Genomic DNA, 11,363 nt, shown 5'->3' with positions numbered 1-11,363 from the left:
TCAAAAAGATGAGTCTAGGACAGTGAATAGGAGGTGTTAGATCTGAGAAGTTAACCAGGGTCTCATCATCTTCCGGATGTGAGGGTCAGATGATGAACATCCCAAGGACAAGAGGAGAGGATGCAAGGGGGAACCACGGTGTTTGGAGGGGGAAGTAGAGGGGGAGTCCCAAATGGACTCCAAGGAGACCTCTAGTCCTTCCTTTCTGAATTGGCTCCCTCCTTTCCCATCAGCTTCAACTGACCCAGGAGGATGATTCAATCTTCTGGAAGACCCTGGCCCAAGAGCCTCAAGGGGGTCAGGTCATAGGAGGCAGCTAGCTGGGCCTTGAGGCCTCTGGGCTTCAGGGTCAGGAGCTCCGCATCCCACCCCCACCCCCAGCTGGGGGGTCCCGCTCCCGGAAGAGCTCTAGGCCCAGAGATTGTGTTACTGGCAATCAGGCCCATCCCCGAATTTAATGCATCCCAGAGCATTTTCCCTTTACCGTGCCCTTCCCCAAATCTAATTGGGTCTCTAAATTCCCGTGGCGCCGACAGGGTTAAAGCCAGCTCCTGTCACCGCCCCCGACCCCCCCCCCCCCAACCACCTGCCCGCGGCAACGGCGAATGCCGGCGCCGGAAAGCGCGGGACGATGGCTGCGGGGGGGCGGGAGGGGGGTGCCTCACAGCAGCTGATTGACGGGCGGGGCGGTGATTGGCAGCTGCCGAGAAGCGGGGTGCGGGGAAGGTGGTGCAGGGGTGGGCTCTGGCGGGCGCCCCACACCCCCGGCCTCGGCCCGGGGCAGGGTTCGTGCCCGCCGCCGGCTGGGCCAGGATCGCTCCTTCCGTGCCCGGAGCCGGCTGGCTGGGCGGGGCGGCGCCCTCCCCCCCTCTCCCCCCGGACCCCGCGGGCTGGCGGGTGTCTCTAAGGTGACACTCTGGTGCGCGGCAGTGGTGGCGGCTGCAGGAGCTCGCTCGCTGCCCGCCCGGGCTCCGGCTCGGCTCGGGCTCCGGCTCCAGCCGTCCGGGGAGCGCCCCGGCGCGCACGACGCAGCACCCCGACACCCACCAAGGACCCCCGGGGCGCGGGAGGATCCCCGCCAGCCTTCCCCAGGCGCGTCGCCGGGCAATTCGCGCCTCCGTCGTCTGAGCCCCGGCGTCGGGAGGGACGCGCGGGCCCGGGGGCTCCCCTCCCTCCCTCCCCGCCTCGCGTCCCCAGGCCCAGGAGGAAGGGAGACTGCATTTTAGCGGGGAAGCCCGAAAGGCCGCAGGAGCCGCGGGAAGAGGACGGCGGCGGGATGGCCGAGGGGCCGGGCGGTGGAGGGCCCCGCGGGGACGGGGCTGGCGGCGGCCGGGCAGCCGAGGAGGAGGTAGTGCGGCGGCGCTGCCGGCGGGGGGAGGAGGCTGAGGTATCGCAGCCGCGGCCCGAGGGACCCCGGGGCATGGCCGCTGTGCCCCCCGTGGAGGAGCGGTTCCGCCAGATGCACCTACGCAAGCAGGTGTCCTACAGGTAAGGAGGATGGGGGCAGAGGGGAGCGCAACGCTTGGGACCACCCCCCCTCCCCCTTCAGTCAGCGTTCTTTGAGGACCCGCTGCTTTCCTGGCGCTGCTCTAGGCTCTGGGGATTCAGAAATGACTACCAAGGGGTCTCTGCTCTCCGTGTGCAAGGGGAAGGGGGCGCTTCTGGGAGCCCCTCTCTAAATGAACCGCCCTATTCATTCAGCATGGAATTACTGATGCTACCTGAGTACCAGACACTGTACTAGGCACTGCGGAGAGAAATAATGAAGACATGATCCTCCCAAACTACTCTCTGCTGAGGAGAGCCAGGAGATGGCCCCTGGCCCTTCTTCTGGGGGAAGATGGGACCCCCTGTTCAGTCAGTAGGCCTTACCTGAACTTCCCTGTGGGCTGACCATGTGCTAGGCACTGGCTTGTAGAAGTGACAAGGTGCTCCCTGCCCCCATGGCTGAGACCCTGCTGCCTAGATATGAAGCAGGAATCCCCTCTGGACCTCTTTGCCCTGTCAGGCCCTCAGTGGCCTCCCCGGTGGCAGAGTGAACCTCTCACTTCCCTCGAAGCTTCTGCCTGTTGAAAGTTTCCCAGCCTCCCTGGTCCTGCCATCTCTGCCCGGGGGGTTTCCTGGAGGAATCAGCTTCAGTGGGCCCCAGAGACCACATTTATGACTTAGAATGGGGTGAGGGAGGGCTGCCCCTCCAACAAGAGTGGACAAGTTACCCAGAGGAGGGGTCTGAGGAGTGGGTGGGACAGAGCAGGGGCAGCCCTCCCCTTCTTCTTCCTCTCCCAGACCACAGCCTCAACTTGGACTTGCTGCCCCTCTAAAGCCTCTAGACTCCCCAGATTCTGGAGGGTCCAGCAGGGACACTGAGGCATCTGCAGTCCTTGAAGACATCGGCCTGGTTAGAGAGGACAGGTTTCCTGTCTGTTTACAACTCAGGGACTTGAGGTGTGTCTCAGGCTGCCCTGCTTCTCCCTGGGGCTTCTGGGAAGGTGTTTCATAAAACTGGCCCAGCCCTGGGAGCTTGAAGGGCTTGAATGGACTATGAGACCATTAGGCCTCCATCACTCGAGGGAGGATGGAAGAGAGGGGGAGGAAACCTCACCATTCTGAAGTGAGATGCTCAGAATAAGTAGGAAGTAGGTTGGGTTCACATGGGCTCTACCTTCACTTTCTGGGGTATGTAAGGAATCAGGGGGCTCCATTTCCAGTTCTTCCAGGACACCAGGCTGAGAGGAGGTCATCGTCTGTCCCCTGCCTCCTGGTTGCAGATAATAGAGCCCCTGAAAGTCCTCTGGGGGAGGAGAGAGTACCAGGGACTGACGGGGAGTGGAGCATAGAATGTAGGATCCTGGAAGAAATATTAGTCTGGGAATCCAGAGACATGGCTTGTATCTCACTTCTGCCAGGGACTTGCTATATGTGCTTGAGCTAGGCAGTCTCTCTGTCTCTGCACCTCAGTTCTTCGTCTGTAACATAAAGGGATGACCCCAAGATTTTCTTTGGCTGTGGAACAGGGACAAACAGCATCTGAAGCTGGAAAGGAGGCCAGAATAGTGTTGAGGGTTAGAGGATTGGGAGCAGAGAATAATGAAGGGGCCAAGATGGGAGGTGTGTGTGTGTGTGTGTGTGTGTGTGTGTGTGTGTGTGTGTGCACGCGCGCGCGCGCACCGCCCCCAACCTCCCCACAGAAGCAGTGGCAAGGGCTAGGATCCCCCCCAGGGTAGTTCCTGAATGGACACCCCTCCACAGCCCAAGCCCGAGTCCTCTAGTCACAAAGGAGGCAGGGTGGCCCAGCTCAGGCTCCTCTCTAGCTGCAAAGGGAGGAGGAGACCTCCAGGTCCCCTGTATGAGGGCTACGGAGACAGCACGAGGTGGGAGTGGTTTCCAGCTGTCACCCCTGGACAGATCACGTAGATCACACCCCGCAGTTAGGCCAGGAGCCCGATCTTAGAACCAGAGCAGCACCAAGGCATCAAGGCAAGAGCCCCCTGGGGAGAGGGCAGAAGAAGCCCTGGAAAAGCACAGCCCTGGGCTCCTCAAGGGGACCCCAGTGGAATGAGCTGGATTTCTGGCTAAGCCCTCCCGTGTGGCTGCAGTCCTGCATGGCCCCGTGACTGATGCCACCTTTCCTGGTACAGGTCGTGGGGCGGGGGGGTGGGCGGCAAGCCCGGGGCCCACAGGGGCCTTTTTCACATCCTCCGCCTGCCACAGTTCCATGCAGCTCTGGCTCTCAGATAAACCTCCCACCCTGCTGCGAGGAGCTGCTAAGAAAAGCAGCTGAAAGCCCTTCACAGAGAGAAAAGGCTTTTAGACAGAAATGCGGGGGCACAAAAGTCTGAGGGTGAAGAGGGGGAAGCGGAAGCAGGATTGAGGCCGGCTGTCTCTGACGTAAGTGAGGACGGGGGCTTTCGGCAGGACACTAGAAGTTCTTAGGGATGTGATAGCTTCTGGGAAGTAGGTTCCCACAGCCCCATTGCGGGCTGGATGTGGCCCCGGCAGCTGCTTTCCTTGGATGGAAAGATGGCGGGTCTGGGCCAGTAGTGACTCTTGGTGGGCAAGGGGAGTGGGGGATCTTCCCGTGTCTGCATCTGGGCTTGAGGAAAGCTATCTCCTCTATACTTGAGAAAGTCCCGAACGCTCAGGGCTGGGCTTAGGAGACCATTGGAGGGCAACGTCCAGCCTGGGAAAAGCCAGGGGCGGTACCAGGGACATTGGGTTTGGTCTGAAAGGGTCAGAAGACGCAGAGCTGGGGCCTCCAGAGCTAAGCCCAGTGGTTCCCACACCGGATCACCTGGGGATCTTTTTAAAAATCCTTTCTAGAGTCCTGTCCCCGGAGACCCAACTAGAGGTAGTCTGGGGTTGGACCTGAACACCTCAACTTTAAAAACCCCTCCCGGGTGATTTTGGTAGTGAAGCCCATTTAGAAACCTGTGAAGAAGCTGAAGGAGAGGGGAAAGGTAACATGTGAGCTGAATCACTCGCCTGTGCTGGCAGGGGGCTCCCCTGAGAGAAGTGTGGGACATGGTCCCTTCCCCTGCCAAAGGTATGATTTGGTACGGAGCCAAATAGTAAATATCTTGGGCTTTGCAAGTCCCACAGTCCTGCTATTGTAGCACAAAAATGGCCACAGACAATATGTAAATGAATGAGCGTGGCTGCATTCCAGTAAAACTTTATTTATAGACCCTGAACTTTAAATTTCATATCATTTCCACTGTCACAAATATTATTCTTTCGCTTTTTTCCCAACCATTTAAAACTGTAAAAATCATTCTTAGCTCACAGCTACCCCAAAAACAGGCAGCCGGCCGGATATGGCCCATTGGCCGTGGTTTGCCCATCCCTGGTCCAATAGACGGGACCGGACAAACACATGGAAAAGACAGTGATGGTTGGCGTTGAGAATCAACCTGGGTGTTGGGCGAAGTGGCACGTGCCTTCCCACCGAGAGAGGCATTGCACACGCATGCCGTCTTTGGGGTCAGAGAGACCTGGGTTCTAATTCCTAGCCGGTTGAGTCACTTTCCCCTCTGACCCTGTTTCCTCATATGGAAAACAGGAACAATAATACCGGCACGGGAGAAGGGCCGGGAGGATTAAAGAAGATAAGACATGTAAAGTTCCTGACTTGTAGCAAGGATGAGACACGAGTTAGAATATCTTTGGCCCTCTAGAGCTGGACCTCCGGGGGGGGGGGTGGGTGGGCGAGTGTCCAGGAAGCCTCCTGAAGGAGGTGGGCCCTGAGTGATGGATGGGTAAGAAGACCTGGGAGTGGCAGGGTTGAACGGAGACTAAGCAAGAGCTGAGCATGGGTGCACGTCCCAGACCGCAGCCCTCCCCCTACCCCCTCCACCCCCAGAGAGGGGCTGGTGGGGGAAGCAACTGGGGATGCCAACTGGCAGGGAAGGGTGCCCCTCCTGTGGGCACGGGGCTGTGGGGACTCAGCTCCTCAAGGGAGGGGCACCTGATCCAACTCTCCCTGCTGCTATTTACCAGAAGCTAAAAATAACCCAAGAGTGACAGGGAGATGGGGCCGATTTGTAATTTAAATAGCAACAGGATAAAGCAAGGAGCTGCAAGAGATCACATTCTGTCCTGAATTAAAAATGTAAAAACCGGGGGCAGAGAGCTGAGCTGGAGCTGGAGGAGGGTCCGCTGCCAGAGGAAGCTAGAAGCTGGGATGGGGGGTGGGGGGTCTATCTGTTTTCCTTCCTTTGGGAAGGGCAGGGACCAGGCCCAGCCTGGAGATCCTTCCTCCCCTCAGGGACCCAAGGTTCTTGCAGACTAGTGAGTCAAAGGTCATGGAGGGCACTGCCCAAAGGTGGGGCCAAGAGCAGTGCAGGGATTGGGATCCCAGAGAGAGGGGCTTCTCCAACCCTATTTTGGCACACGGTGCTTGGGACATCCCCCCCTTCCCCAGCAGCTCATGCCCCCACCCCAGCACCAGGGGAGCACAAACCATTTGGGCATTTCGGAAGGAAGCTGGGAGGACCAGTTTGAGCAGAGGCATTTGAACGGGTGCTTCTCTGGTGTGCTGATGAAAATGTAACCCAGGGCCAGGCATCAGGAAGCCTGGCTTTAGAGTCTCATTTTTGCTTCAGTTGGTACAGTTTCAGAGCAGAGCATTCAGAGAGGCCCCCTCAAGCGTCCAGGTCCCAAGGACAAGGGTTGACACAGGCTGGGGAAGATTTCTCTTCAAGGATATACAAAGTGCGTAGGGAAGGCATTAGGATGAGATTTGGCTTCTGCTGAGCTCGACCGTGCTTGACCAATGTCCTCAGCCTACAGATGTTTGCAGAAGGAAGACTAAGCAGTGTTCATAGAGTAGGTGGGGATTCGAGGGCTGCTGGGCAGTTCACTCCAAAGCCCTTTTTACTCAGGCTTCCAAGGGCCTGGACTTTCATCTTTAAGGATCTTTTCTTTTGGCTCTAAATGCACATGTCTCTACGAGGGGTAATAAGACAGGAGGCATGAGGGCTGAAAGCTGCTTCTGCAACTGGGGCTTATGACCTGATAGATGAGGGTAGGAGGCTTGAAGGGCAGGAGGCCTGCTGATCCTGCCCCGGGGGCTTGGCTACAGCAGGGGTGGGAGGGAGCTCCTTTGGACAGATCCAGCTGACCCAGAGTAATGGAAGAACCACCCAGGCTCCTCTCACCTCCAGCCTGGGGACCTGGCACGTGCCAAGGGACAGTTTCCAAGAGAGATCGTGGTTTGAGGGACTGCCCTTGAGCTGCCAGTGCTATACCCACAGCTCTCTTGCCCCAGTGGGGGATCCCAGCCCCCCAGTCCCGATTTCTTCCTGCACATGACTTTAATGAGCCTGCCCAGAAGGAGTCTAATCAAATTTCCATCTGTCGCTAGCCAGTGGCACCTGCAGCCCTACTCAGGTACATCTGTCTCCTCTGTGGGGGCAGAGGCCCCGCACCTGGGCAGAGGCCAGCAATCAGCAGGTGCTATTGGGCTTTGGGTGGCCCCCAAGGGCTTCAGCAGGTGCCTGGAGGACAGGCTTAGCGGCTGAGGAGGGACTTAGATTCAAAAAGTTCCCCATGTCTCACCGCAGCCGCTAGTGCAAATGGGAAGCCAGTCTCCCTCCTTCTGCTCAGCCTGTTGGGCACCTTTATTCAGCACTTCTCCACTTCCATGGGAAGTTGCTGAGCACAGACTGTGCACTCAGCGCGGAGCTAGGTGCAGCACAGGGGTCACGAATCTTGTAAGGAGACAAGCCTGATGTGTACAAAAGGTCGCAAGATCTAGGAATATTCTTGGGAACAGAAGTGAGTGTCAGAGATAAATCGGTCGGGTGAGAATGCTGTAGCTCTAAGGCAGCATTCGAGACTTAGGTGTTTATAAAATATTTGTCATACAAATGAATAAGTTAAAAACCCGGAGGCTGGGAAGGAGCATTAAATGAATAATTTGGTCCAACCCAGAGATGTTAAGTGACGTGCCCAGAGTCACACAGCAAAGGGCTGGAGTTTGAACCCGTGGGTTCTGTGTCTGGGACTCTTTTCACCTTCCCGCTTTTGCTTCTTGGGCCTGGGTTTGGAAGGACGGAGATCTTGATTGGTCAAGCCTGACGGGCAGACAGGCCAAGGAGAGCACCAGAGGCGGAAGGGACTGGCAGGGGTGAGGGTGGCGTGTTAAAACAAGTGTGAAAAAAAAGAGAAGCCATGTTTATTGAGCACCTACTGGGAGGCAGGCACCAGCACGGATGAGCTGAGAGGAAATCACCACAGGGAAAGCCTGAACAAAGAGGCAAAGAAAGGAAGGCACCAGGAACCGGAGCATAAGGAGCCTCGAAGGTCAGGCCAAGGAGGCTGGCTGGGCTGGTTTTGAGAGCAGAGACTGTCCAGATCGTGGGTTGAGCATTTCGTGCCCTGGTACATTTCTTTTCCCCAGCTCCCACTTGCTCATCCAGGCCACTGAAAGTAGAACACCTCACCCTCTGGGGCCTCAACAAAGCCCAGAATAATTTTCTTACCCAGATTCCTCTTCCTGTGCGTATCTGGGTGCATTCTGAGGGGTCCCCAGCTCCCCAGTGCTGGCACACATTGTCCTAGGAACTGTCAAGGGCATCCTCCCCAGCACCGTGCACCTGTCCTTTCCAGCCTTGTCCTGCCAACTCCACCTGGAAAGTACTGGCAGCTTGGAGGAGACCAAGCCCAAGGGGATCCTGGTCCCACAGTCAGGACTGCTCTGCCTCTCAGAGCCTCCAGCCTGTCCGGCTTCCCCTTCAGGAGTCACATTTCCTGCTCTCTGCCGCTCCAGAGCTGCCAGAAGCCCTCAGACTAAAAACAAGCCCAGCCCCATTTCCTCTGTTTAACTGCTCAAGCTCCTTGCAGAATCCCTGGGAGAGGAGAACATGGTCCTGCACCAGTGGCCTTCTAGAAGAGGCTTGGCCTGGCTGGCAGAGTCTCTGATGGGCCACAGCATACAGGACCTGCCCAGCGAAATTCAGAGATGATGGGCTGGAGGGAGAGCTGCTGGAAAGGGGAGTGCCGAGTAATCACCATGCTATGTCTCAACCCCAGAGAGGCCAGGGATGTCTTATTTAAGGATACAGACTCTGGGGTAAGATTCTTGATTCTACCGCTTACCAGCTAGGTGACCTTGGACAAATGAGCTTAGTAGCTCTGGGCCTCAGTTTCCCCATCTGTAAAAGGAGGAAAATAATAGGATAGGGTCGTTGTGAGGATTCCAAGGTTTCTGGCACAGAACTGTCCAAGAAATAATAGCCATTGTTTTATCATTACTGAGTGTTCATTATTCATGACATAGCATGATTTACCAAACAAATATTTATTGAGAAATATTATGTTCCAGTCATGAGGGACACAAAGTTGACTATAGCACCAGATGGAGGTTTCCAAGGGCTGGGATGGCATTGTGTGCATTCCTGTGTCTGCAAGTTCTGTAGTGTAAATGTTTACTGAACTGAGCTGAACTGACATCATTTCTGTCCTCGAGAAATTTACAGCCTTTCTGGGGTAACAAACACATATAAAGCTCAAGAACTAATTAAAAGAGCAGTGTGATTTAAGGAGTGCTTGAGGAAGGGACGATTTCCATCCCAGAACCAACCCTAACAATAAAGAGTAAGTGTATACTTTACTATTTATTTACTAAATCTCCACAATGGCCTCAAAGTCCAGCAGGACTTTTTGCTATTTTTCAGACACATCAAGTATTTTCCTCACTCAGGACCTTTGCCGTGTCTGTTCCCTCCACCTAGAATGCTATTCTCCCAAATAGTCATGTCATTTGCTCTCTCGATTCATTTAGGTCTGTTCTCAAATGTCACCTCCTCAGAGAGGCCTTCCCTGATCTCCTACCTAAATAGGAGATCAAACTCTTCCCTCCTCATCAAACTCTTTCCCCTTCATTTTGGCTTTATTGTTCTCTATAGAACTCCTGACATTATTTCATATATTATTTGTTTCCTAGGTGTCTTCCCCACTAGAATCTGAGCTCTGTGCGGTTGGAGCCCTGGTTCCTCACTCACCGCTATATAGTCTAATATAGAGCTTGATGCAAAGAAGGCACTGGATAAATATTTACTGAATGAATTAACTTGTAAACACTGTTACCTCTTATTTAATCCTCACTAAACTCCATCAGCCCAATTATTACTATTGCCCCCCCTTCCATTTTACAGGTAAGAAAACTGAGGCTCAGAAAAGCTCCCTGACATATATTCATCAGTCTATCTGTTTATATCCTACCTTCTTCCAGAAAGGATTGAAGATGACTCAGAGAAGTAACCCTCTCTGACCTGATCCAGTAAATGGCAGAAACAGGACATGAGCCCACACCTTCTGGCTCCGTTCTCGTTACTCTTTCCACTCTGCCGCTGTCCCGCGTGCCCAGCCCCGTGTTAGATGGTGTGATGCTCGCAGAGGTGTGAAGGAGAGAGAGGCATGGCTGGGGGCTAGCCACTGCCCACCCAACGTACCCTCCTAGGTGTGATGAAGTGGGAGTATCTTAGCAGGACCAAGAGGGGAAGAGCACAGAGAATCTGAACAGAGAGGAAGGCCAGACTGAAGCTTGAGGTTCGGATTCCAGCCCAGGCAAGCCTGGCGGCTGCCGGGCAACCTCTGACTCGGGCTGTCTCCTGGCCGCTGGGTTGGGCTTGTCCTCACCTGCCTCCTGCCCTCCCATGCAGCTCCTCTTCCCAACCAGCCTCCTGCCCCAGCCAGCGGAAGGCGCCTACGAGGCCTTGGCCCTCTTCTGGGGCAGCCGGCTGGCCTCTCGCAGGGCCCCCCGGTCAGGAAGTGCCGAAAGAGGAAGAGAGCTGCCGGGCAGGATGAGCGTCCTGGGGGCTGGCCACAGAACCGGGGGAGGCTGCGATGAGGCCGCAGCTCTGGGACCCGCAGAGGCGCTGGGGACAGAAGAAGGGGAAAGGCCAGGGGCACTGAGGCAGATGTGGCGCTACCGCTCCTGGGACGTGCCACAGATCCCAGCCGAGGCCCCCCGGACACAGTAGGTACTCGAGGTGGCCCAGGAATGGGCACGGGGACCTCTGGCCGTCTCTGAGTCCTCCTTTCTCTGGGGTGGGGGGTGGTGGTGGTGGCAAATGTGAGCTTAACCACCTGTACTCCAGTGGCTCTGCAGAGGCTCAGAAAAGGGCAAAGGGGTTCTTGACAGGGTGAGGGGAGTTCCGATGTTTGAATTGTTGGGGGGACCGTGTGGCGGGAGGCTGGGTTGAAGGAGCTAACAGCAGGGGGATCTGGGAAGAGGACCCCCCACGGGAGTGTGGAATCGGGTGTTGTAAGGCTGTGTGCAAACTCAGTGGGGTCTCCAGCTGCCTCTGGTCTCCTCCCTCAGAGCTTGGAGACAGAACCATTGGGAAACTTCCTCAGAGGGACCCATGCACCCCAGGGGGACAGTGTCAGGCCCACTTGGATTTCACTGCCCTCCTCCTGGTCCCCCTGGCACCTCTGCTAGCTGGAGGGCTGGTGCCCCACCTCCCTGGGCAGACCTTCTCCAGGCCCACAGGAACCTTGAAGGATGCTGGGCGTAAGTTCTGAGCTTCTGGGTGCTGGCTATTTCTTAAAACCACAGGCTTGCCCACAGGTCACAGCCCTGAGCATCGGTTATATGTGGTTGGGTAAGGCTGGAAAATGGGTGGCCAGAAGCCCAGAGGAGAGGGTGAAAGTGAAGGTGACACAGGATGTGGCTTTGCAGAGAGGAGTGCTAATAGAAACAGCGGGCACCCGATGCGGGCATCAGGGTGGCAGAGTCTGGGAGGAAGAGGACCGTGTTCTCCAGGTTCCTGACCTCCCTCTCCCAGCTGTCAGAGGCTGCCCCAGCCGCTGGTTCCCAGCATGTGTCCTGGCTGTGCCACCCCCAGGTGACTGCTCGC

General features: G+C 56.3%; 1 protein-coding gene across 13 annotated transcripts in view; it reads left to right on the top strand.

Moving 5' to 3' along the window:
- The first annotated feature begins 940 nt into the window (after positions 1-940).
- Positions 941-11,363, top strand: part of DGKZ (diacylglycerol kinase zeta) — a 41,532-nt gene continuing 31,109 nt past the window's right edge. For 9 of the 13 annotated variants that reach the window (XM_025878914.2, XM_025878912.2, XM_025878910.2 and 6 more), the window contains exons 1-2: positions 10,290-10,480; positions 10,826-11,017. In XM_025878914.2, the coding sequence (XP_025734699.2) occupies positions 10,305-10,480; positions 10,826-11,017 (368 nt within the window). In that variant the 5' untranslated portion in view covers positions 10,290-10,304. Of the gene's footprint in view, positions 1,489-10,289; positions 10,481-10,825; positions 11,018-11,363 lie in introns of those variants that run through there. The other 4 variants (XM_025878924.2, XM_025878916.2, XM_025878915.2 and 1 more) reach the window with 3 other exon arrangements.

Source organism: Callorhinus ursinus, unplaced genomic scaffold, assembly GCF_003265705.2.
Source record: "Callorhinus ursinus isolate GAN/ISIS: 27379988/994484 unplaced genomic scaffold, GSC_fseal_2.0 scaffold21, whole genome shotgun sequence".
Taxonomy (NCBI): domain Eukaryota; kingdom Metazoa; phylum Chordata; class Mammalia; order Carnivora; family Otariidae; genus Callorhinus; species Callorhinus ursinus.
This window is presented reverse-complemented; position numbering and strand designations above follow the sequence as displayed.